General features: G+C 41.2%; 1 protein-coding gene across 2 annotated transcripts in view; it reads right to left on the reverse strand.

Moving 5' to 3' along the window:
* Positions 1 to 1467: 1467 nt before the first annotated feature.
* The window catches only part of b3glcta (beta 3-glucosyltransferase a), a 53829-nt gene continuing 28204 nt past the window's right edge, over positions 1468 to 27092 (reverse strand). For both annotated transcript variants that reach the window (XM_061681692.1, XM_061681691.1), the window contains 12 exons: positions 17198 to 17307; positions 15155 to 15231; positions 14297 to 14408; positions 13307 to 13443; positions 13142 to 13205; positions 12305 to 12436; positions 10999 to 11068; positions 10660 to 10773; positions 4709 to 4808; positions 4297 to 4416; positions 3358 to 3502; positions 1468 to 1875 (listed from right to left, as the gene is read on the reverse strand). In XM_061681692.1, the coding sequence (XP_061537676.1) occupies positions 1705 to 1875; positions 3358 to 3502; positions 4297 to 4416; positions 4709 to 4808; positions 10660 to 10773; positions 10999 to 11068; positions 12305 to 12436; positions 13142 to 13205; positions 13307 to 13443; positions 14297 to 14408; positions 15155 to 15231; positions 17198 to 17307 (1352 nt within the window). In that variant the 3' untranslated portion in view covers positions 1468 to 1704. The remainder of the gene's footprint in view (positions 1876 to 3357; positions 3503 to 4296; positions 4417 to 4708; positions 4809 to 10659; positions 10774 to 10998; positions 11069 to 12304; positions 12437 to 13141; positions 13206 to 13306; positions 13444 to 14296; positions 14409 to 15154; positions 15232 to 17197; positions 17308 to 27092) is intronic.

The raw sequence follows: 27092 nt of genomic DNA on the forward strand, positions 1-27092 counted from the left end.
ATCTACTACTAGTATGATCTTGGTTTTCACTCGAAAAAGCTTTTAAAGGACTAGGAGAACAACCACTAGTAGTTTTGATGATATCCAGCTGAAGGTCCACGTGTTATACTTTTTGTCCTCACGAGTAAGACAAGTGCACTAGTAGAACAACTCAGGCACACTAGTAGAACAACTCTTTTATTAGTGATGTTTTCTGCTACTCGTGCCACTTTTAGGACTACTAACACAAGAAGGCATTTGTCATGCATGAGCAGCCTCATAGACACTACTAGTAACAGAAAAATGCCCACAAGTAGTTTTACCTCTCTAGTAATGTGTGATTGTCCTACTAGTGTGTAGAAATGTCATGCAATATTTGGAAAAAAATAGGTTCATTTAAGTCATTCTGCTGCTACGCTGAAAGCCTTACTAGTAAGGGCAAAGGGTGTACTAGTACATAAGACCATCTTTGGATTTGTATGAAAATATATCACGTGTACTGGCTACGGTTTTGAAGCTAAATATAACCTGAAGACTCCCATTCACCAAATTAGCCCTCTTAAAATTGTAACCTTCCAAATCCTTGCTGGCAGGAAAGGGAAAGCACGTTTTACAAACTTCACGTTTTAATTTCCGGACGTACCTTTCGTTGAACCATCAGGCACTCAGAGGGCAGCGTGGTGCACTAGTAGGTGCCACGTCTGCCCAGTTTCTTTTTTTATTTTCCCAAGGTGAAAGGGTTCAACACCACGTTTAATGCGGTGAAAGGGTTCACTGAAAGAAAAAAAAAAAGCAAGTCTTATTCATGCGCAAGCGAAGTACATGATCAAATGAAGGCGATTTGTTCAGTTGAGCACACACACTTTTCTCGATGAAACGGTTCAGCCCTACACAAACCGATGAAAGGATTCGACACCCACTCTTTTCCCAGGACAAAGGTTTTCACAACGCTCGTACTTTTCCTACTGAAAGGGTTCAACACACTTAGCGATGAAATTACACAAGCGCACTTTTCCTTTCCGGTGAAAATGTTCGACAAGCCCAATATTCCCGTTGTTATCACAATCACAAGTAAAGTTTGCTTTCCTATTGCGAGCGCTTTCCCATTCTCAGGAACTCAAAAGTTCGCAGTTGCGATCAACCTGGCGAAAATTGAAGTGACTCCCGTAAAACTGGCTGAGTAGCACACGCCAAGACCTCCTAGACATGTTCTCCACGAGTTACCAAATTTGGACCACATACAGTTTAGCAGACAGATGAGCGGTGAACCTTAATTATCCCAGCCGGCTACAATTTAAATGGTTTCATCTGCTCATTATTTGGTCCAGTTTAGACTCAACTGCACACATTAACATCAGTCATGCCATTTACGCGTAGGCCTCCTCATTTGTTCCAAACGGCTAAAATAGGCTAACTTTGCCAGACGACTGCGCACGCATCAAATAACGTGTAGGTATGAAAATATTGCACACGAACGAAAAGTGGGATTAAAAAGCACATTGTTAAAAATGCACACATTTATTTCAAAATAGATTCTATAGCACAGCAGAGTGCTATTTTGTGAACATTACAGAGAGAATGTCATTTGTAAGGTGTTCATTACATATACATATATAAATATTCATAACATGCAACCAGGTCCCGCACACACTGTATCGTAGCTTCACTGTTACAACATCTGGAACGCGCTCAGCACATACACGCTCATCCATACAGGTTTTTAATTCACAGCTCCGTCTTGGCGCTTTTATCGTTGTCGAGTCCAGCTGAGGTTTTACGGTCGCCGTCCTTCAGCCATTTGTCGAAAACGACCACGGGGTCGACGTTCCAGTGTTTGTGGAAAGAAATGGGCACCTGATGAGCGAGCAAGTCCGCCGCGTAGTCCTCCGGCCGGGCCTGAAAGGCACCAAATGTCACAAAATCGATAGTTTTGTCAGCACTTTTAAGATTCGTTAATTACAAGTCTGCGGGAAGGAGGCTAAAAATAACTCTTTTTCATTAAGCTCGACCTGTGACAGATGAATGCAACAATTGATTAGGGCGGAGATTAAAAAAAAAAAAAAAGAAAGCCACTTTGCCAGAAACACAATTCGCGCTTTGATGATGATGTGTGTCAGAAAATGCTGTTCTTTATTGGTTTTATTCCCAAATTTCAAAACATTTCAAGCGCAACACAAAAGATTTAATGAAGAAAAATCATCTTTTTTTTTTTTTTTTTTTGACTGAGAAAATCCTCCTTGTTAATGGGTGCAAAATGGGGGGGGGGATGGATTTTTTTTATTTCAGGAATAAATGTGAATGTGCATGTCCAATACACGATATTTGAAGAATGTTTGCCATATTTTCCATATACTATAAAGTAAATTAGCAATACAATGAATTAAAGAAACATCATGAATATTTAAACATTTTTAGTCATTGCATTCAAATTACAGCTATACTATGACTGTATATGCATAAAAAATAAAAAAAACTATATTAAAAAATTACATTAAAATGCATCAATGAATACAATTATGTGATAATTACAAGTTCCTCTAAATTAAATAACGTAAATAAATAAAAACGATTTGATTAAAATTGAACTAAGAATGAATAGTTAAAAATAAAACAAACATGAAACTAATTATTTTGAGTATATTTAGTCTGTAAAGTAATAAAAACTGATTATTATGAGTGATAATTATCTAAAATACATTAAATTACAACGAAAATAAGAAAGAATCATTTTAAATGACATAACACAAATTACAAGTATACTACAATATACACAACTTACAGTACATATATTGATGTTTTCGTTTATCCTCATAATAATTACAATTTTATAAATAAAGCAATTAAGTTTAAATTAAATTAAAAGATTTTATTTGAGGTAGCAGAATAATTACATAGATACATTTTTTTATTATTTTATTGAAAAAAAGGAAGGATTTTATGTAGAAATTGTATGTTACACTCAACAACATAGCATTTAAATAAATCAAATATTAAATATGTCTCAGTTCAATTTAAAATAAAACAGAATTCAAAGAAGCATCACTCATCTATAGTGACTGCAGACTAAAGATACAGTGTAAAATTATTTATAAAAATATAATAAACTATTTGTTATATGTCATAATAGAATCTAGACTGTATAGTGATTAGTTTTTAGTACACAGTATAAAAATCTCTTTGTAGTGATGCGGGAGCCGGGAAGCATCTGAATGATTCCGAACGCCGACTGCGTTCGGAATCATTCAGATGGTTCCCGACTCCCACATAACTAAAGAGACATTCTCTGTGGGCTTTTTTTCTGGAACTATCGAGGTCGACTGTAGAAAAATCCCTCTGCGGTGATTAGGGCGCAGCGGGGACTGAGTGAAGGATGGTCACCTGATGGAAAAGCGGACTGTGGGTGGCGGGAATGCCGAGAGCGTTGAGGCACATTCCAAGCACCATGTCGTCCGGCGCGTCGTCGCTGTAACATTTGCAGCCGCTTTGCAGGAGTCGCGCCACCGCCTCCCTGCTGAACACCATGCTGCACATGCAGACAAAAAAACGTCAAAAATGAATTGATACCATGCCTTTTTAGTACCGGTACTTCTGCACAGTTCAATAACAACAACAACAACAACAACAACAACAAAAACAGGTTAAGTGTACACTCCAGTAAAATGTACAGTATTTGTATGTGGAAGGAACTAGCATGTTGCGGTACGTTATTAAGCATATGGGGCCCCACACAATAACAATACGGCAAGCGTGAAGGGACATTACCTCAAGCAGCTACGGAAGACAGAAGTTGTACAGGATATTTAAGCACCAAAATCCAATTCAACTTAACTCCCATAATTTCGGCAAACAAAAGTTAGCTATCTTAATGCTAACATAATGGGAAATGACATTGCCCAGCGAATGGAAATTTGCATCAGTGTTACGGCATTTATCAAGCTTCAAACTGTCTTAGCCATGGTATTGTTTCAACATCATATCGAGGTATGCAGGTATAGTATCACAGACAGAATCCGATTATTTCCAATATTTCCGACGGGGCCAACCTTAAATCCTATGCAAAAATCCTCGACGAAGGCATGTAGCTGCTTATCATGCTAAACGTTTGCGTGTAGTAGCATAACTGTGGACTAGTGTGATGATTACTATGCACTCGCTCACATTTTAATCTGCACTGGAAACCAAAAAGCTTTGCCCGCAAACGCAAAATTCCCGCTGCGTGAGCGGCGTTTTTGAAGCCAACGGAAGCGGTTTATCTTGAAATGACAGATAACGGGATTCCCGTGATCCATCCGGCAGGCGTGCCGCGGGAAAGCTCACCCGCCGCCTCCCGTGATGTAGCCGTAGCCGCCCTGGCTGAGGCCGTAGCCGTAGCGCTCGCCCAGATACACGGCTTCCGAGGCACTGTAGCAGCTCAGCAAGGATCGCAGTCGGGGGAGGCTGAGGGACACACACACACACAGATTTAAACTCATCGTGACACACACATCCACACAAACACACGTACGCGTCAAACACATCATGACGCGCACGCACGCACAGGTGCTGGAATAAGTGCAGTTTCTCAGACTTTATCGCATGTGTTCAGCATTCCACATGAAGATGCAACTTGATGAACAGAAAGTGGAGCCAGATGGACTTTTAAAAAGATATTTTGCAGGAAGTTGAACATCGACCCAACTACATGAATACGATTATGACGATGAGTTTTCGGGGGCCATAATGGCACAACCTGATCAGCGTGTCGTCGTCCACGACGAGGAGCCACTCGGTGCCGGGGACGTCGCCGCTCACAAATCTGTTGAGGATGGCGAATGTTTTCCCGCAGTGTCCTGAAAACACAGGCTGGCCGTCTTTATTTGTGTATGAAGATTTCATTTTTAAATGACTGGAGCGGCATCGTTAATCTAGTTCACACTGATGAATGACCCCGCTAAAGGAATAAATACCTCTTTAGGTACACATTAACTCCATCATCCTGTTAATGCACTCACTCGTCAATTCATTAGGTACAGCTAGAATAACGCAAGACACAAATTGCCAGTTTAAGAACTGGTGAGGACCAAGCGAGAACCACTTTAAGGCAATTTATGAACCTGTTTAAATCTAAGTAAGGACTAAATGAGAACAAGTTTAGGAAAAGGCAAAGACGAAGCGAAGTCCAGTTTAGGCAACAGATAAGCACCAAGTGCGATTCAGTTTCGATCCAGAAAGGACAATGGGAAAACTAGGACCAAGTCAGAACCGGTTCAGGTCAAAGTCAGAATGGGATTAGGACCGAGGGAGAACCAGTTTAGAACAGGGAAAAGAAGCAAATTAGAACTACTTCAGGACCAGGTAAGGATGAAGGGAAGACCGGTTTTGGACCAAGTGAGGACACGTTTGGAAACATGTAGGGACCCAATGGAAACCAGTTTTGGACCATTGGGACAAAGTAAGGACCAGTTTAGGACCATTAACGGGTCAAGTGAGAACCAATTTAATTCGGGCCAAGTAAGAACCAGTTTAGAAGGATGAGAGAACAAAGTGAGAACCAGTGAGGATCAAGAAAGGGCCCAGTTAGAAGCCATTTAGGACCAAAAGAGAACCTTTTTTTGAATGCTCCTAGACTGGACTGTGTTGGATCTCTGAGTTTCTTCCCTAACTTGTGTGAATGTTGGCCACGACTGGTTGGTATGATCAAATCTGAACTGGTCCACGTTTGACAGCGGCAGAGCTGCTCCGGCACACGAACGGCAGAATTGTGAAACACGTGCACGACAACACGGTCGTCATCGACGCTCAGACAGAAAATCGCCGGTGGCAAACATCAGTTTATGAACAGGTAAGGACCAAGTGATGATCTGTTTAGTGATAAGTAAACCAACGAGTCAGAAATCGTTTAGCCTCGTTTAGTATCAAGTAAGGACCAACGGAGAACTCAATTAGTATCAATTAACATGTTTAAGACCAAGCAACAACAACAACAACAACAACAGGTAAGGACAAATTGAGAACCAGTATAGGGCAAGCTAAAACCAGACTCCAGCCATCTAGTATTAAGTTAGGACAGAGCGACGACCCATTTGGTACCAAGCATGGACCAAGTGAGAACCCATTTAAGAAAATGAGAACCAGCTTAGTACCGAGCGAAACCAAATTCAGGACAGTGAAACGATACATTTCAAAACATCTTAGTCAGAGCCAAGTGACAAACAGGTTAATACCACAATAAGCACTAAAGTGAGAACCAGTTCGAGAACATGAATGGACAATATGAGAACTAGTTTAGAACCAAGTGAGAACCCATTAAGGACTATGTCAGAAAACAGTTTCGAACCAAATCATAACCAGTTTACAATGTGTAAGTGAGCCACGTTAACACAGTCATCATCAGCTCTGAGACAGAAAATCCCCGGAGGCAAACATCACATAGAATACGAGAGAAGAAGACACCTGACTGGATTATTTAAGTGGCAGCCAAGGTGTTATTTTGTGTGTTACCTGGCATCTGAATGGAGAATAAGAGCGGACACCTTGAACCGCTGACAGGAAGGAAATCAAAATCTCTCTATTTTTAGGGGGATCCACACAAAGCTGCCGAGCTGGTTTTCTAGTTAGATCGGCTCGCTTTGAGTGACGTTCGGGGCCCGTGGGAAGAAGCAGTTGCTTCCATGTTCATGCGCCTCGCAGTCGCTGTCATTAAAATGCCGGCACCAAACAAAAAGCTACCTGGACTGCTCGCTTTCACCGGAAAATGAGCAGTAGGAACATTCTCCCAAGGCGACAACACACAAAGAGTTTGCGATTGATTACATTCCTTCATCCCATTTGCACCTGCTTGTCAAAACACATCGTAGAAGATCCAAGTTTAATGATGTTAATGAGTCCCACATTCATATTTTTAAGAGTCAAACTTAACCACTGTAAAATGTACAAAGCCCAATTTACATTGGGTTCCATAACGAGGAAAGATGAGGAATGGCGACTGTTTACTTCGCATAACTTCCCATCTACAAAATAAAAAAAATAATAAAAAAATAAACTTTCGCCGAGGAAAAACTCAAAATGTGCGAGTTAAGTGTTGCAAAAACAGAAAAAGCCACAATATTTACAGCTTTAAAATATGTATAAATAATCCCCAAAATACGTGGGCACTATTTCGCAATTTCACCTAGTTGCGCGGGTGGTCCGGAAGCTTGTCGCTGCAATAAACGTGGGATTAAATCAATTCTACCAACATGTTTTTCTTCACGTTTTGCTGATGTTTTGCTTCCAAAAGTGCTGAATTATGCATCAAAGTGCTTCCAAACGTCCATCCATCCGCTGGGTTGGCATCTCTTGACCGCCGCTTCACACCGACGCACCTTCCCGTGCCAACGCATTAATGATATGCAGGCACGGAATGCGCTCGGGTGGCAAACAAATACGGAAATGAATCAAAAGCGACAGCCGAGTGGTGACGCGTTGATGGCTGGTGACTGCTGGGCGTCATTAGCATAACGCTGCAGGTTGTTGGGGGGAAAAGCAACCGACAGGAGGAAATGATGCACGTCCGTCTGCTTTAAACTCTTGTTTTGTAAATTGTTGTTTTCCCCCCCCCTCGCTCCCAGGGTCCTCTATAATCTGACATCCATTATTCATAAACATTAATTAAGATTTGTGCTTACATTCGTTTAACCACAATGGAAATTGGCATTTCAAGCATTGAGATGCTTCACAAATGAAAACCAGTTTAGTCTAGCTTATCACGCACAGGACACTGTAGTACTGTGTTGTTTAAATAGTCACATCGCAAAGATCTGCGAGGAATTGAGGACCCCAAGTGTTTGTAATTGCAAATAGATGCCACAAGATGGCAGCAAAGGACTACCAAGCACAAAACCGCGCATATGTAAAAAAATAAATGTAAGCAAATAACAGTGAATAGGTTCCGTCCTTCCACAAAAAAAAAAAAAAAAATACAAATAAAAGAAATTATACAATTTCGAGCCGCAACAATGCGGAGGTTCACAGTTCTCCTACACTCCACTTCTGATCGTTAGCCTTGCTGGTGTTTATTTCTTTCCAACTGCTTACATATAAACTCTTTATTGATAAACATACTGTTTTCCCTCCTACATAGAAAGCTGCTATTGTTGCTGCTGTTAGCATTCGCGATTGTATACAGTTTATAGTACAAAGGAATCCCTGCTATAAGCAATTATTATTTTTTTTTTTAATGGGTTTTTACAGTATACAGGTAAGTCCAGAAACTTACGAAACTTTAAAAATGCATCCCCTCAACCTCGTTTTACCTGGCAATGTGAAATGTGGTATGTCTATCATGAGGACAACCGCAAATAAATCTCAAGACCCCATGCCCGAAAAGAAATGAGAAGCCGGCCATTTGGCTTTGAAGTGGCCATTTTGGGATCATTTTGGCCATTTCCAGATGGTCTTCAAAACCAAGTCGTCCGGCAAATTTTTGCCAAACCAGATTTCAAACCCAAATTGCGAGAGACTTGAGTTTTCATCAGTGTGTGGTGAAAGTCCATCGTTGAAGAGATTTATAAACTCCCACAACTGGCATGAATGTAAAGATACAATTTCCTAATGTTTGTCAACAATAGACGCTAGGGTACTTCCAGGTGGCAGAACGAGATTGACTACGACTGAATTGAACTGAAACGACAAAAACCTGGGTTTGGATTTGGGTTGCGCTGCCAGATATACCATAAAGGTTAAGGATTTTCTTCCCCCCCCAATTTCCTTCACCATTATCCAAAATGAACCCAGCGGAACCTCTGGATGATGAGATTTAATCAAGTGGATGTCGTAATCATCAGCTCTGTCAAAGGCATTTTCTCTCATGCAAAATGTTGGTTGGGTTGTCTATGAGTAATTTCGCAAGACATATTGACTAACCTGCTAGCTTATGTCATCTCTACAGTGCGATATCCATTTCAGCGTCAAACCTTTTTTTTTTTTTTTATTATTATTATTATTGATCCAAGCAACAGGAAAGTCAATGATCTAGCCAGGCCCTCAATGATCCTGTCTATTTTTAAATCAGCTTACCAGTTGAAATGCGCATTACGGCCACCGTTGCGTCTCTCTTACAAACAGCTTATTTCATGTAACATCTTCGTTTCCACTGCACACATACAAACTGGGGCGTTAAAGTAGAAGGCTAACATTACCAATCGAGCCATTTCCCATGTTTCGCAATAACTTTGCATCGGCCAATGACATGGAGTGGTGAAAAGGTCGACAAAGTGTTCATGACAACATGTCGACCAGTCTCGATTTGCTGAGAATGAACTTTAGAATAGTCAACAAAACTGCACGGCTTCAGCGGGTCTCCTCTCGGCAGTTTGCGGCCCGTCGAGGTCCGACGAGCAGCACGGCAAACAGACTCGGACCCCTCGTTATGCCTGCGCACAGTCACGGATGGGAAGCGCCGGATTGCGGTGCTCTCTTTCCTCCCTTGAAAGTGATAACAGCCCATGCATCATCCCGTTCAGGTGCAACACCGAAGGACTTAGGCGGCCTTTTAGCCACCGATAGCGATTTGCTGTCTGGAATAATTTGCCCCCCCGAGTGGCCTGTAGCCTCAGGCGAGAGAGAGAACGTGCCGGGAGCACTGTGAGACGCCGTGCACATCCCGTCACAGAAACTTCACACAAGTGACTCGGCAAAAATGGGATCTTTCGGACAAGTTTGCTCAGGAAGGAAAACAACAAGAGGCTCTCACCTAGTCCAGCCCAAATGTTCTCAAGGTGCTCCTTTTAATTGGTAAAAAAAAAACAAAAAAAAAAACACTGCAGGCTACAATAAATGAATGTGAAATATTCATCCAGCTGCCATGTTACATTCCCAACATTGGCATGGATCGGTAGAACAGCATCAATGTGCGTTATGATAGGAAGGTGAGAGAAAGGTGGGATGTATGAAGAAAATGAAATAACTAACAGTAACTATATAAGACTTCTAACTCTAAGGCAGAACCCGTTGGACATATGGACGTTTTTTTAGCGGCCCACGACACTTACTAAAATGAACAATCGACACGGCCTGTGTCGTTTGCAAGCATTGCACTACTTTATACACTTTATACATCTCTCACTTGGATTTTTCTCAAATCACACATCATTCGGTAAAACGGGCATCGGAATGGCGATTTGTTAGTGCCACTTTCTGCTCTGCGTCAAGGTCAGCTTCGTATGACAAACTCTTTTTGCTTGGTGACCAAGCTGATTTTTTTCGTTCTCCTTGAAACATTGATGTTGCACTTTGCTAAAAAGAAGAATATTTATCGGTGTTGCATTACGTTTTATGTTTTTTCAATTATGTTACACTTTCCTAAAAAGAAAACAAATTTTAGCTATTGCAGAATCCTAAAAAGAAAAACTATTGATGATGCACTTTCATCAACGGAAACAATTTAAGTTGTTTTATGTAATTAAATCTGTAGGTTTTACTTCGTAAAATGATGACTGAATGTCACTGAAAAACCTTGTGTACTTTATGAATGTCTTAATCCAAATTAGGATTGCCCAACCTTGGAGGAGGTCGGCGGTCTACAGAACGCTTTTCTGGTTTCGACTGTATTCGTTACCGCGATAAAAATGCTAACAAGTCTCAGTCTGACGGTAAGGAAGAGAACGTTTTCCATATGATCTCTGTGACCCTGAAGATGTCGTAGCTGCAATGTGCACTGACCTCTCTCCGTGTTGGGTACTCCCAAATCAACGGTCGGTATCGACGCATCGGCATGGTCGCTGTAGTATTCCAGATAGACTGCCTCTCTCTCCCACGTCTTCTTGATGACGGGGACTGCGTTGCGTTCAGTGATAATGTTAATAAATAGCTACAACTCAAAAATGTATGACATTTAGAGCACAATGGAAGCAAAAGCGATTTGACATTTCCAGCAGAGCTGTCCGCCGCAGGAAACAAAACCTTTTAGCACAGTGTCAATCAAACCTCCACATTATTAGCTTTATAAAGGCATACAAAAGGAAATCCATTATTTAAAGGGACATGGCAATCGACGCTTACCTCTCTCGCTGTGAAACTTCTTGCACGTTTTCACGGCAACAAAGACATTGTCCTTTTTTACCGGCTCCCCCTTTTCGGGAAAAGAAAAAGAGACTCGTCAGGCAGACGGAGGAGAAGTGGGCCAGTGGTTTTTGTTTGAAAATGCCATCGACGTTTTAGGCTGGCCTGTGTTGTGGTAAAGTGGAATACAAAATTTAACGAGCACTTTCATAAGCAGACTAATTGATGTGACATTTTCCGAAGAAGAAAGCAATTGATGTTGCATTTTCTAAAAACGAAAGCAAGCTATTGATGTTATAGTTTTCTTTCAAAAAAAAAAAAAAATTGCCAAACTTGTTTGAAAAAGATTAAACTATTGAATTTCAATTTAAATTGGTTTTATTGTTACATTTTCCTTAAGAGAAAACAAATAATCAATCCTAAATAGAAAACAAATATTCATTCATCCATTTTCTGAGCCGCTTCTCCTCACTCGGGTCGCGGGCGTGCTGGAGCCCATCCCAGCTATCATCGGGCAGGATGCGGGGTACACCCTGAACTGGTCGCCAGCCAATCGCAGGGCACATACAAACAAACAACCATTCGCACTCACATTCACACCTACGGGCAATTTAAGAGTCTTGAATCAACGTGCCACGCATGCTTTTGGGATGTGGGAGGAAACCGGAGTGCCCGGAGAAAACCCACGCAGGCACGGAGAGCACATACAAACTCCACACAGGCGGGGCCGGGGATTGAACCCCGGTCCTCAGAACTGTGAGGCAGACGCTCGAACCAGTCGTGCACCGTGCCGCTGTTGCGCTATCCTTCAAAGAAAAATTATCGATGCAATACTTTCCTAGAAATATTTTTTAAATAGCTATTGATTTTGCACTTCTCTAAAAAGAAACCACACGATGCAGTTTCCTGAAAATCAAAAAAAAAAAAGACACAAATCGTCAAGGAGACTGAGGACGAGCGCTGTGTTTGTTGTTGTCAGGCTGGATTTTGCTGTGCAAAAGCGGAATGGCATTTGCTGCGAATGATCGCAGGACGGATTGGCTCAAGTTCCTGAAGGTGAAAGCTTAATTTTGATGAAATGGCTTCACAAAAAAGCCCGAGCGCCTAAATTCAACAGCGCCATCCTTACACAATAATGGATTACACTCAACTCAAGCAGTAACAGTGAAGGTTGAAGACACATACATGTTGACATTTGGTTTGCGTTACAGGCTGCAGCCTCAAGGCTGTCGATCGTGTCCGGCTTTTGTTTGCCTCCGACATTTCCTGGAAATTGTTGGTGGACGTCGGCGAGGTGGACACTCACACAAGGGGGAGGCTCGGGTCTCAGCGTGGTGGCGCACAGCTCGGCCCGAGGGGAGTCCTTGCGGTCCGTGCACAGCTGGGGCACGGCGGTCAGATGAGGACCGTTGCCGTTGTCCCAAACGTACAAGGCCACCTGCCACCACACACGCGCCAGATAGACGTGCCAAACGGTTACTGGAATGACTCGGAGAGATTTGCACAATACAAATAAATTGCCGCTTTGACTTCAGAGTGTTCTACATTATGTTTTTTCAGAGTTTACAAGCTGTGGCACGGTCCATTTTTTGCTTTGTGTTGTGAGGAAAAATTTGACTTAACCTACGGCCACCATCAGTTCATGTGCTCCCCTCGCAGTGAAAGTACAGGTATCTGTTGTTTGTTCTCACATTTTCTTTTTTGGGGAGTTTTTTTCTTTCCAAATGTTTTTTTTTTGTTTTTTGTTTTGAATCCTACGTCCTTAGAAAGTAAGTGCTGAGAAGTGGATGATGTCCATCGAATAAAAAGGCAAAAAAAGTTAAGCGAAAATGAAGTGGGGAAAAATAATTCTTCAAGTGAAATGAAAAAAAAATAATTCTTCAAGTGAAATGAAAACCCGTTATTGCAAAAAACTTTTAATTATTTAAATGAGTGTTTTTATATAGTACCATACTGTGGAATTTACATTAAAATAATTTTTGGGTGTTTTGGGGGGGGGTCTGGAATGGATTCAATGTATTTCCATTCATTTCAACGGGCAAAGTTGATTTAAGAAGCAGGTGATTTGAATAGTGAGCATGGTTACAGATCAAATTAAACTTTTAAGCACCACCGTAAACAGAAGTCGAAGAACAGGACACACCTCGTGTTTCAAGTCAATGGTGAAGTCCGATTTAAGCGGCTCCTCTCGGACTTTGTTGGCCAGCCTTAAAAAAAAAAAAAAAAAAAAAAAAACGAGAAATGACAACATTACAGTGTACATTGACAATCGTCTTTGAAAACAATACTTGGACGTGCGCTCACTGACCGGACCACTAGGGGGATGCTTAAGGCCCACGCGGCAGAGAAGTCGGGGTATTTAAAGACGGAAGGGTTTTCGGCAAAGGCGTAGTGATGAATGATGGTCGACTCGTCGTCGTGGAGCGGCTTCCCGAGGAACCATTCCTGATGAAAAGCAGTTCTGCATAAATCCCTTTCATACGGTTTGGGTCCAATGTGACCCCATCTGACAGCAATGAAAATACCCTAAATGTCTTCCTTTCACCCTGAAATGTGTTGATATTTCCCAAAGCGACACAGAAAATGAAAATATTTCAAAATGTTTCTCTTTCGTACTCTACAAAATGTTTGTACATTCCAGGTGAAAATTGACCCGTGTCTAATAAAAATCAAGTAAAATAGTGATGGGGAATTTTGAAAGAGTAAAAAAAGTCACAGGAGGTGCTTGAAACAATCCTGAGAACTGTCTGCGTTTCCACCACATTTGGACAAGTTGCCACAGAATCATGCACCTGTTGGTCTACTTCATGGTATTTACACCTAATGACACTAATATACATTCGTCACATCAAAACAGGAGTTCAGAGCATCCAGAAAGAGTATCCCATATCATTAAATACAATACAATGATTGATTTTCCACAATTGCGTGTTTTTCACCAATAGTCAAGTAAAGACCTCTTAGCCTGTATAAATGCATTGTTCTTCACAGGCCAAACCTGAGTGGAAAATTGAGGGTAGAAATTGAGCACTACTTGAAAGTTTGCTTGAGATCAATATTCGACCCACATTGCCAACAAAAAAATGTAAAAAAAAAAATAAAAAATAAAAATAATCTCACCAGCCGAGAGACTTTTTAATTAGCACGGCGGTGGCGGCGACGTGACTAACACGTCTGTCGGCTGTCGCGGGGAGCCGAGCAGATGGCGGAGCTCTTAATTGAGCAGACGCTTTGTACCTGACGATATTTTTGGGGGGGCGAAGAAGCAGAAGGGAAAAGATGGAAGCGAACGGCTTACTTTATTCTCGTCAAACTTTGCGAGCGCTTCGACGAGCCTCGACGTCTTCACGCCGGTCTCCTCTTCCAGGAACACGATCCACGAGGAATTCTTCCCGAAAGAGCCAGACAAACTGAGCACACGGGGAAATATATCGTTAAAAGCAAGTTCTCTTCTTTTTTCGCATTCCAGATTTCCTTTGGGCAGTTATAACAAGAATTATTCCAATACATTTTAACACCTCCCCCAACTATTTTTTTCAAATATGAACATCTAACAAATATTTCTTAGGATTCAAAGGGAAGCAAGTTGAAGCCTGGCTCTGGGCCCTGCGAGCTATGCTATTATTTTTTCTGATGTTATTTTTGTAAAATTATTTTTGCTGTTCTTGTTGTTGTTGTTATTAATGCTATTGGTTTCATTCTTGTTTCTCTTGTAAATAGTTTTTTTTTTTTTTACTCCCTGATATGGATCTCCGGGTCTGAAAGAAAGAATAAAGTATGATCATTTCTGTTAGCTTGTCTATGGGGTTTCACATTACATGTTAGCATTAAGCTATCAGATTTTCATTACACGAAATTATTTTGTTTGGTTGATCATTTTAAAATTTCAATGTACTGAAAATGTTAACTTTTTTTTGTTTAATATGTCAGTTTAAGGATGCTTTTTGTCTTAATTTGAGAACAGTGTGAGCGTGAGTTTTTTTTGTTTTGTTTTTTTCCTCCGTGATGAAGTTTAAATGTATATATACTGTAGCATGTGGGAGGGGTAAAACAGTTTTTTGTTTCTCTCTATAATGCGGTTTTCCACCCACATATCGCAGGTGATTCTGTAACGTATCCCCGGTCTCACACTATAAACGGGATTGAATGTACTCACTAAGGCAGCAGAGGAAGGATGCTCCAGTCTCCCTCGTTGTCGGACACACTGTGAAGGAGCAAAACCACTGGAGGTTTCTGGAAGAAAACAAAAACGAAACTGTGACAAAAGAAACAGTTAACGGTTTGATTGGCACTTGAAGAAAAAGACCTGAGAGCACCTTTTGTCTGGGAACATAAAACAGCAACCCCCAAGATTAAAATGACTCAGCTGCAACTGTAAATGACATTGACGTGCAAAATGTACAATTCTTCTTGTTTTAAAAATAATAATAATAATTTATCACACCGATTATAATCCGTCAAGGGGACATTTAACGCTCACTCTGCTGCACAGTGGAACCTCGGGGGATATTTTCGAGACCCACCCGCGATAGGTGAAAATCGACGCTATAAATACCATATGGAAAAAAAGTGTGGGTGTTGAAACATAATTGCGATGCATCATGCAGTGCGCTCAGTGCTGCCCAGAATGTTGCCGTACAACTAGATAGGACAAATAAAGGCACACAATGTAAAATTCAGTGGGCGCTCTATCAATTTCTATTTAATTTCATTTAATTTAGAATTGCCTGTATAGAGTAAAAACCCATTTAAAAAAACAATTGCTGTGATATAGAAGCGATTTCACTGTATCCCGAAAATGAGTTGTGTTCTCGTAGTTGCAAAAGTACCCCAAAAAAATTAATAAAATAAAAATCAATACAAACATCGGTTCACACTGGAACCGTACGACCAACACATGCCAGCCGCCATTACTTCTCATTATGCGAACATCGGCGCAGCCCGCAGAAACGTCGGGCAGCGAGATGATGAGGCAGATGATCCCAACATCAAAGCACGACAAATGTCTGTGTTTCCTAAATACATCAAAGCTCAGCATGATGCAGATTTGAAACAACAAAACAACAACAACAACACATGCAGAAACATTTCTGGAACTGGAAGGAAATACATTTGAACTGATGTAATGTTAAATACATCACATGAAACATATGTATGAGTCTATGGGAATCTATTTGAGTATTAATTCCATATTCTTGTCCTGTATGGTTGGCACAACATCCACTGCATAAACTTAGTTTGAGAAAAACATTTTTTTTTTTTTAAACAAATGAAAAAAAAAAAATCAGTAATATATTACTTAAATTAAGAAGACTAAGAAGGAACATGTGACTTGGCAAGGTTTCTGTAAAAACACGTACACCGAAGCACCACATATCACCCAATTTCTTTTGGAGGCTATATTCCGTTATTTACTGAAAAACGTATTCGCTGTTTTGTGCTCATGCCAAAGCAATAAAAGTATTGTTTTCCGAACATTTCATTGCCAATTCACTTCATTGTTGACGTGAGCTAAGGTGCGTCAATTAGACAAAAACATTGCTTTGCCGCCCTCTTGTGGCATTTATGGGCAATTGTAAACCTTTTTAGCAGGGAGTCAGTTTGATTGATTGATTACTTGAACGCAAATGTGGAACAGAAGATAATTACAAAAGAAGGAAAGAAGAAGGAACATTTTAAAATAAAACACTGGCATTATCAATATCATCCTTCGGTACAGTTTACATGTTCAAAAGGAAGATGGAAGATGTAAAAGACTCATCTTGTCCTACCCCTTGTAGTCTATATAATTTTGACTTGTATTATGTTCGTACAATCTGAGGTTATTCATATATTATGCTGTTGTACAATTTATTCTCGCCGAGTTTCGCTATTCCTTTCCTCCGTGACTAGCGGGTTTCACATTATACATAGCTTAAAAAGGACCGGTGTTTATACCCACACTTATAGAATTATGATATTTATTCCTTTAAAATAAACTCATAATCAGAAAGAGAATCTCAATAACCACAAGTTATAATATAAGGATTTTTAAAGGGGGGAAATGCATGAAGCAAGTGAACTGCTACTCTTGCACAAAAACTGATAAAAAGAAATATCTTTGCAGGCAAAGAACAAGCATAGTTTGCCTTGATTTCAGATACTGAATCTTGCTTACATTTAAGTTTTTGCAGTGTGACTGACCGGTGTTGCATCTTACCTCTGATCGAGCGTGCGCCTGTTGGAGCAAATCCTCTCGCCGTTTCTCCGCCTGCCTGGCGTGGAAGGAGTTGCTCTGACTCCGGATGACAAACACAACCTCCTGAAGATCTGCGGGAACACCAAAGGCTCGAGACGTGAGGAATAAGAACGGCAGCTATCGATGACCTTCCGTGCCTCAATCGGGGTGGGGGTACATCTTGGGTGACTTACGCTAATCTCCACTGCGCGCCCGGCGATAATAAGCAAGGCATTAAGAGCTTAATTAGCTGGGAGAAGCTGTAATGTCACAGCCCAGACAGTGTGCGGAATGAAAAATGAGCTTGGCTTTCTGTGAAGTACCATAACAACCAAAAAACAGCTTTCAAAATAAGACTAAGCAACACGACTGCTTGCATACAATTAATTACCGTCCTGTTGTCGGCAGGTCAAGGCTATGTGTGCCACATTAAAGTTACGAGTGGTATATTAAGGTAATGTGAAGAATATTAAGGATAACATGAGGCATGTTAAAGCGAAGTGGTGCCTAACAATCACGCTGTTAAGGTTACGAGTGGCATATTAAGGAAACATGAGACGTTATGCAAAGTTAATTAAACCTCATCTCGCCAAAACAATCAGTCAAAACTACGTGTGGCATCACAATAACGTATTTGTCTCATCAAAACAATCATTCAAAGCTACTTGTGGCATGACAACCACACGCTCGTGTCGTCAGAACAATCACTCTTAAAAGTTACAGTATGTCCAGCATAACAATCACACTCGTCTTGTCCAAACAATTATTCAAAGCGACGTGTGGCATAACAATCACACGCTTGTGTAGTCAATACAAACTCAAAGTGATATGTGGCCCAACATTCTGGCGCTTAAGGTTACGAGTGAGAGAAAAAATAATAATAATAAAAAAATAATAATAATCACTCAACAGCAACTTGTGGTATAAGAATAACATGCTCGTCTCATAAAAACAATTACTCAAAACTGTGTGGCATAACTATCCCGTACTATTGTCATCTAAACAATCCCTCTCAAAAGCTGTGTGGCATAACAATCACACACTTGTGTTGTCAAAATATATATGCAGCATAAAATCTGTTTGTGTAATCAAAATCAAAATTCTCAAAAGCTACATGTAGCATAATAATCACACGCTTGCGTCATCAAAATAATCACTCTCAAAAGCTACCTGTGGCATAACAATCACATGCTTGAGTCAGCCAAATAATCTCTCAAAAGCTATGTGGAGCATAAAATCCGGTTGTGTAATCCAAATTGAAATTCTCAAAAGCTACATGGCATAACAATCACACGCTTGCGTCGTCAAAATAATCCTTGTCAAAGCAATATGTGACCCAACAATCACACGCATAGTGTTCTGTGTGGCATATTAAAGTTACGTGAGGCATATTAAGGTTATGTGAGGCCTATTAAAGCGATGTATGGCCTAACAATCACATGGTTAAGGCTTTGCGTGGCTTATTATGGTTACGTAACAAGCATATTTTGCCGAAGTATGGAGTAGAGAGTACTAATATTTGTTTTCAAATGTAAAGAATGAAGTTAAAGTCATCTAAACAATTATTATTCAAGTATAGATACCTGAAGAATCAATTTAAGTATACTAATGAAGTATTTGTACGTCCCCACTACTGCTTTAGACCTGATGCCTCGCTATTGGCTCCGACATACCCTGCGGTGAATCACCCCAGGGAAGAAAAAAAAAGATGTTAGTCACAGCCAGGTGAAGCGCTGCATTCATTTCGATTTGAAGGATGGCTTTCCGGTGTTTAGGAGTTGTCACTCGTGAAAGTACACAGCCCATTTTTGTCCCTTTAGTGCAGTTTGGGTCGTGCAAGGCTGTTCGAGAGCCGGGAGGGCTTTACATTAGACTTTGTTTGTGCTGTCAATGTCATTCGTCACTGAGCGCGGTCACTATTGCGGACCTTTAAAGGGATGTCACATGAAGACGAATGGCGGGGAGAGCTCGCTGGCTTAATGACGAGCCTGAGATATCAAATCTTCTGTGCACTCGGCTGTGAGCAGAATGTCATCACCACCAAGAAGAGATCCAGATTATATCACTGAGAACACATTTCCTTCATATTTAGCGGCGTTGAGATTAATGTGTTTCTGCTTCCTGTCAGGAATTGAAAATTGCAAAACCCAGTAACTCAGATTTTGTCTTTTAAATGGGATTGAAAACTGTGACCAGTGGTAACAAACACAAACGTAACAGAATACAGCGGTACCTTGACTTGACTCGCTTGGTCAATTTTTAGCTCTGTGTTGCAGGCGAAAAAATAATTTATGTTGAGCTTCAGGCTCTTCTCAACAACATCTGACCACCATCAGTTCACGTGGATACCTAGCAGTGAAACTCGTGTCCTTTTATTACTTTCACTTAGTGAAGAAGTTGATTCAGTACTTCTACTTAAGAACAGAATGTTGAATACATTTGCCACTTCTGAGGAAAAGCAATTAAGACGTCTTGGTTTGTCCCCATCTTGACAGGCAGCTCGGATGACTCGCTTGTGATTAATTGCGCAAGACGTTCTCGGTTCTCGGCAACTCAGATGAAGACTCGGCACCAAATTACACACGCGGATTTAACACGATTCCCATCATTCGCAGAGAAGAGGGTCGTAAATTCTTATTTCCAGAAAGAAGCGCTTTGAAATAAGCAGTCATTTGGCTTTTGAATGACTGCAAACGAACGATTGCAAAAAAATCTAACGTACGCAATCACCTTAATCTGATCGTACTGGATTTTTTCTGGATTGTGGTAAAGGAACGAATAAAATTTGTATCTCGAGGCACCGCAGTATACTTAATTACGATACAGTAATGCCCTCGCAAGCGGGAAAGTAGAGCCACCGATAAACTTGTTCAGCTGTTTATTGAATGTCGGGAGATGAGTCAAACACAAACACAACAGGCACACTCACGCAGGATCTGCTCTCAGCGACAGGTCACGCCCGGACATCCACACGCAGACCCGTTGACGTCAAATGCCACCCTACCACGCCCCGCCTCTTAAAGGCACATACTGTACCTAACACACACACACACACGACAACACATTCGGCATTTTATACACATTTTATTCTGGCATTTATTGTGTGTTTGGTCAAATACATTTACGATGTGTTTAAAAGTGGATGTTGGAGAGATAAAACTGTAGAAATAAAGATTTCTATATGGTTCCTCTAGATTACAGATTTTCAGCTACTGAGGGCTGGGTCTGGAACATACCACCTGTGATAAACAGGGGTATACTGTGAATGAGAACTGTGACGTAGTTCCCTCCATCCCCTTTTCAAATTTCATTCAAATTGCAAGGTTTATTTATTTATTTATTTATGTTTTACTTGGACGTAATTGTAGTAGGTAAACCGCGATACAGCAAAGCAATACTGTATGTGGCCCACAGTGGAAAAAGCTTGGACATCCCAGATGTTGACAAAGACGTCTTTCACAATATCACAAAATCAAAGTTCAGAAAGCGGGGCCGAGAGCTTGTCACTCATGACAAAGATCCGATTGATCCCCCCAGATTTACCAAGTCTCCCAACGGAGAGACAGGTCCACAGGTCTGAGCTTAGAAGGCAAATCCCCACCATGCGCCACCTCCAAATGTCCTTCTGCTGAGCTCGCTAAATGGCTGACTTTGCGTGCATTTCCGGAAAATCCAGATTGACAGCTGAATCAGATAAACCATTTCCCAATCCATCGTCGTGTAGATAAAATTGTGTTCTGTGTCGAGGGGCAAAAAAAGAAGGGGGAAAAAAAGAAAGAAACTAATTAAGACTGAACTCACAGACCTCGGCTCGATACTAATAGCTTTCGACTCATCATCAAACTGCAGAAAGAAGAAAAAAAAAAAAAGAAAGGAACAATCCGGTAAGTGTCCTTCCTTCCCTTCCATCCATATTGTGTCCTTCTCCTTTCAGGTGGAAATCCGCATCTGCCACCATTAGCCAGCGTCTGGCCACTCGTGATCGAGCAAGGCAGGCGACGAACGCGCGATCAATACATCGACCTGTGCGCCCGACTAGCCCGTTTGGTCAAACATGACCAAACGGGTTAGCTGCGAAGGAAATGGGCTCGCTGCCCGGAAAAGTGAACCAACAGGGGGTTACAGGCGTGCGCGTGGGAGGGAGTTTGATGCCGAGTGGGCGTCTGTTCGGTCTTGGCTGTGTACTCTCTCGTCAAGATGAGGTTTGTGATGATAGACTTCAATTCGACAGGGACGGGAAATGACGAAACACAAATAATGTACTTGCTGATTTTTTAGGTATCTGTACGTTACTGGAGGACAGCGAACCCCCACATATTTGCGGTTCAGCATTTGGATGTTGGATGCGGATATTTTTTAGGGGTGGACTTAGCCACTGTTATTCACTGGAAAGCGCCATCTGGTTGAGGAGCTTCTTTTAGACAAAAGTAGTCCCTTGCCGCCATCTTGTGGCATCTATAGGTAAACAGGGTATCAAGCCTGGGTTAGGTTTTCAGTGTTGTAACAGTTGAGACCAGTCTTGGTCTCGAGACCATGAAACTCTATGAAACTCTAGTCCTTGCTAAGTAGGATTTTCAAGACAGCGTTAGGGTTGAAAGCTTGGATTTGGGTTTCAACAAAGCTTTAGGGTTTGTATTTGGAGTCTCAAGCAAGGGTAGTAGGGTTTCAAACCAGGGTTAGGGTATCAAGTTAGGATTTCATTTATGGTTTCAAAACAGGTTTTGGGTTTCAAGTCAAGGTTTCAAGCCTGGGTTAGAGTTTCCAACTAAGTTTAGTGTCTCAAAGTCGGATCATGGTTTCAAATGAGGGTTTCAGGTCAATTTGGAACAGATGCAAAAGAATTGGAAGGGGATAAAAAAAAAAAAAATAATTCCACAGAGGAAGCTTAGGAGGGGAAAGTAACTTATGTGCTTCTCCTGCGGCCAACACAACCTGGAGGCCAGCGGTGATTAATCGGATGAAGGGCGCTAAAGTGAAATATGTTACGCATTTGTAGATGTGTGTGTGTGTGTGTGTGTGTGTGCGCGCACATATGCTGCGAGTGAATGCAGATGGCCTGCAGCCTGGTTAGCCCAAATCAATGGTGACACTTCCCGAGAGCGGGAAAGTGGATGTTGTGGAGGACGGCGGAGGAGAGCGGCACGACCTCCGGGCGCCGCTGTCAACTCCGTGGAGAGGTGCGCAGTGAAGGTGTGCGCAAAGGGCACAACTCAATACGAAGGAACCGCCAAGATAAACACTGAATGCAGCTGAGCTATATGGACGCGTGGAGGAGACAACACTGACTAAGGCTCAATCCACAATAGTTTGCCGAAAGTGAGTACAACCTCCACATGTTTGTAAATATTGACAACTTTTTTAGGGACACTGAAGAAAGTCAGTGTACAGATTGAACTGTCAATTAATCAACTATTTAATCAATCAAAAGCAGCAGTTCAACAGGACAGGTTCCACTCAGAACAGGCCTTGCCGTGGTCAACCAAAGAAGTTGAGTGCACGTCCGAAGAGTCATATCCAGATGTTGTCGTTATTAGTGTTCAAACCTGACGCCACACACTACAAGCCAGCAAACGGTTTGGTGAAGACAAGCCGACTAAGGGCATGGATTTTTGGAACCACGTCCTGTGGTCTGACGAGACCAAGATGAACCTATTTGGTTCAGATGATGTCAAGCGTGCGTGGTGCGGCAAACACATGAAGAGTACAAAGACAAGTTTATCTCGTCGACAGTCAAGCATGGTGGTGGGAGTGCGATGGTCTGGGGCTGCATGAGTGCAGCCAGCACTGGGAGGCTACAGTCCATTGAGGGAAGCATGAATGCCAACATGTGCTGTGACACAGTACAGCAGAGTAGGATCCCCTCCCCTTGGAAACAGGGAAGAATCCTAACATGATAATGACCCAAACGCACCTCCAACTTTGCCTAGGTAAAGACGCTAAGGGGAAAGGTGATGGACCGGGCATGTCTCCAGAACTAAACACCATTGAGCATCTGTGGGGCAGGTGAAACTGCAGGTGAAGGGGCACAAGGCTTCTAACATCCACCAGTTCCATGATGTCGTCATGGAGGAGTGAACGAGGATTCCAGTAGCAAACTTCGAAACTCTGGTGAACTCCGTGCCCAAGAGGGTTCAGGCCTTGCTGGAAAATAATGGGGCACAATTTGAACATTTTCACCTGAGGGTATACTCACTTTTGTTGCCAGTGGTTTAGAAATGAATGGGTGTGTACCAAGTTATTTTCAGTGGACAGTAAAGGCATTGTGAGTTCTAAATCCCATCAAGGAACTGAAATTCCAGTCACAAAGGAGAGCTGAAGTGGTAAATAGTTCATGTGGGGGGCCATTAGGCGAGAGCGATGATGCCATCAGGACTCCGGCACACGTCTTCATTGCCGGGCATAATCACACATGACAGAGGATGGCACAGCCTCATCTTCATACTCGGCAGATGTGATTCTCCCCCCTACTCGTGCATCTCATCGACCATCCGATTTCCATGCTGCGCAATCTGCAGCACTCCACTGACTCGTGTTATTGAAGACATAAGCCACTTGTAAGTCGAAGTACTGATACATGTATAAAAAACAAAACAAAAGAAAGTTTTTTTTTGGTTAAAGAACAAGTACTGATTTAAGTCCTGTATTTTTCTAAAAGAGAATGATGATATGCAAGTACAAAAGTAAAAAGAAGGTCATAAAATCGTTTCCATTTTGTATTAACGTCACGCTACTTGTTTAAGAGCTAGCTAGCGTTGGCTCTGCTTCAACGCTGTCAAACCGTGTTCTCGTGACTTTTGCCAATGTTGTGCACTGGCTAACAAAAAACTAAAAAAAAAAAAGATAAATTCGCAAATGATAACAAAAAAATACACATTACTTGCATGTGTCTTTTTAAGAAGAGCAACAACAACACTTTTCACATACCTTCTGAAATGTACAAAAGTGAAACTTCACTTTTATTGTCAATTATATACGCTACCCGTTTGCTCATGTGAACTGACTAACAAAAATGCTGAATTAGCTAACAATGAAAACAGAAACTAAATACTACAAAATGACTTGAGGACGGGTATAAAGTATTTGTACTTCGTTGCTTCCTTCCACTGTCGGAAAGTCACACATCTGAACCCGGAGAAGAATTCAGGCTGCAGTTTCCCCGACTGAGCCGTCACACTCGGCCGGCTCGGGAATTAACGGTCGATCCTCACGCTCGCATCGGGAAGCCCAAAATTCAATACTGCCGCAAAGAGTTTTGATTTTGCTATTTGAAAAGAGGCGTCAGATAGGAAGAAGTGGTCTAGCGAGGCACAGAGATGGACATTTATATGAATACACATTTTTTTATTGACTTGCAGGACATCAACTTAGTGGATTTCTCTCCTAAAAAAAATAAATAAATAAATAAATAAATAAATAAATAAATAAATGGTAATAAAAAAGTTAAGTGTGTGCATTGGGAACTTGTATCGCAATATTTTGGTTTCAAATGACATAATACACTAAAACGGTGAACCCCTAATATATCAGGGTTCATCATTCGCGCCCCATTCTACTGTATCTTTGTATTATATTGTTTTATATGTGAGATTTACAGTAAACTTTCACTGGGAGTGACAAACAGCTTGCAGCAAAGACCCGCTTTACCTCTGAGAGAACTCAGCGAGTCGTTGTTTCATTTCCTCAAAGTGATGTTATGCGATAACCTCCCATTTCTTGACAGCGAGAAAAAGACAACAGGCGCTAAGGAATACTTTTAAGATTTTTAAAAGTACGTTTTAATCAATTTGAATGTGTTTAAGGCTATAAGAATTTGTTTTAGTTTCTTTAATTGTGGTTTTTCCACTATTGCGGGGAAAAATAACCCCTGGTAAACCTTTTTGCAGTTCGCGATTCACAAATTCACCCGTATATGTTATTTTCTGTGGAACCGTCACCAGCTATTTGCTGAAAAAACAATGTATTCCTGGTTTTGTGCTCTTTCTTTATAGCCAGGATTTGAACAATTTTGGTTTGAAGCCACCCTTTTACAGGCCAATCTGACCAAGTGTAATGACTCGCCATAAAAAAAAAAAAATAGAGACTTTAAAAATTCAGCCCCCGAAGCCAATTTCACATGGCAACATAAAATCCGGTCGGCATGCAGACTGTGAGTAGACTCACAAAATACGTCTCAAGAAGCCATGCCTTAATATGGTCAGGAAGTCAACCATTTTGGTTTGAAGTGGCAATTTTAGGGGCAATTTGAGCAAGACTGATGATTCGTCATTAAAAAAGAAACGGAATTTCCCTTGGCATGCCAATCACGAGTAGACCCACAAGAAGACGTTTGAGATGACACAGGAAGTCAGACATTTTGGTTTGAATCATCAATCAGTTTTGTCATTAATGTCCCGCCCATAAAACATTCAGAAGCGCCTCCTAATGGCTAAAACAAAAAATCCATCGACGTACAGGTACATTGGCATGAAAAAGTATTTGCCGCCTTCTCAAATTCGTATTTTTTTTGCATAGTTTCCACTTTCATGTTTAAGATCGTCAAACAAATGTAAATACCAGACAATGATGTATGATGATACATTTGTTTGACGATCGTTAGCGTTAAAGTAGGGAAACCGTACAAAAATAAATGAGAATTTGAGAAGAGGGCAAACACTTTTTCACAGCACTGTATATGTTCCAGCACTGACATCTTTCCCCACACACCCCAATCAAAAAAAGTTCCTTACAACTTTTGCATTAGCAATAAATAATACATAGAGTCAGCTATTATACCTTCTATATATTGGGCCGACACAAACAATTCTCAATATTCTCCACAGGCCAGTCAAGATCGACTGGCGTGAAAAAGGCAATCACGATTTGCTCGGTGCGAGACAGCATCACTTTTCTTTTCTCCCCCACCGCCCTTTAAGACGGATGTTTGTATTTGTGGCAAATGACAACATTATGAAGTTGGGTGCTACTGCTTGTGTGGAGGGGATGAAAACACAGTCAAAAAAAAAAAAAAAAAGAGAAAGGGAGAAGAATCCACCTCATATTGCGAACCGATAAGCTTCCAATGAAGCGAGACACGTTTTTAACTTTTGCACACTTCTGTTTGTGTACGTTGTCGCCTGATGGAAAAAGAAATATATATTTATTATTTAATCATTTGCAATTAAACATGAAATTAGGGTTTCAATGTCGGGTTTCAAGTCAGAGTTTGTAGCCTGGGTTTGGCTTTGCAATTACAGTTTCAAAGACGCAGTTCAGGACAAGGTTAGGGTATCAAACTAGGCTTTCAAGTTAAGGTTTCCAGAAAGGATTGGGGTTTTAGGTTCGGGTTTAGAGGTCAGGTAAGGGTTTGAAATTAGGCTTTCAAAGTTAGGGTTTCAAGTTCAGCTTTGAAATAAGGATTTTGAGCCAGTGTTGGGGCTGGAGGTTAGGGTTTTAATAGAACGGTTACAAACCGAGGTTACGGTGTCAGATTAGGCTTCAAATTTAAACTTGCAAGCCTGGGTTACGGTTTCAAAGTTAGGGTTCTAAACCAGGTTTTGGGGTTCAAGTTGGGGTTTTATGTCAGGGTTCTGGCTTGCAATTAGGGTTTCAAGCCAAGGTTAGAGTTTCCAATTAGCATTTCAAGGCAGCATTATGGTTGTAAATTAGTGTTTCAAATTAATGTTTCAAGCATCTGTTAGCATTTGAATTAGGGTATCAAGTTTGGGTAAGAGTTTGGAATTATGGTTTCGAGCCTTGATTAGGGTTTCAAATTAGGATTAGGGATTTTATTAAATGAGCTTTTTCTGCCTGGGGTAGGGTTTTAAAACTAGGTTCCACCTGTAAAATTAGGGTTTCAAGGCTGGGTCAGTGTTTCAAATGATTAAGCATTATAAAGCTG

This window comes from Phycodurus eques, chromosome 7 (assembly GCF_024500275.1).
Source record: "Phycodurus eques isolate BA_2022a chromosome 7, UOR_Pequ_1.1, whole genome shotgun sequence".
In the NCBI taxonomy this organism is placed as follows: domain Eukaryota; kingdom Metazoa; phylum Chordata; class Actinopteri; order Syngnathiformes; family Syngnathidae; genus Phycodurus; species Phycodurus eques.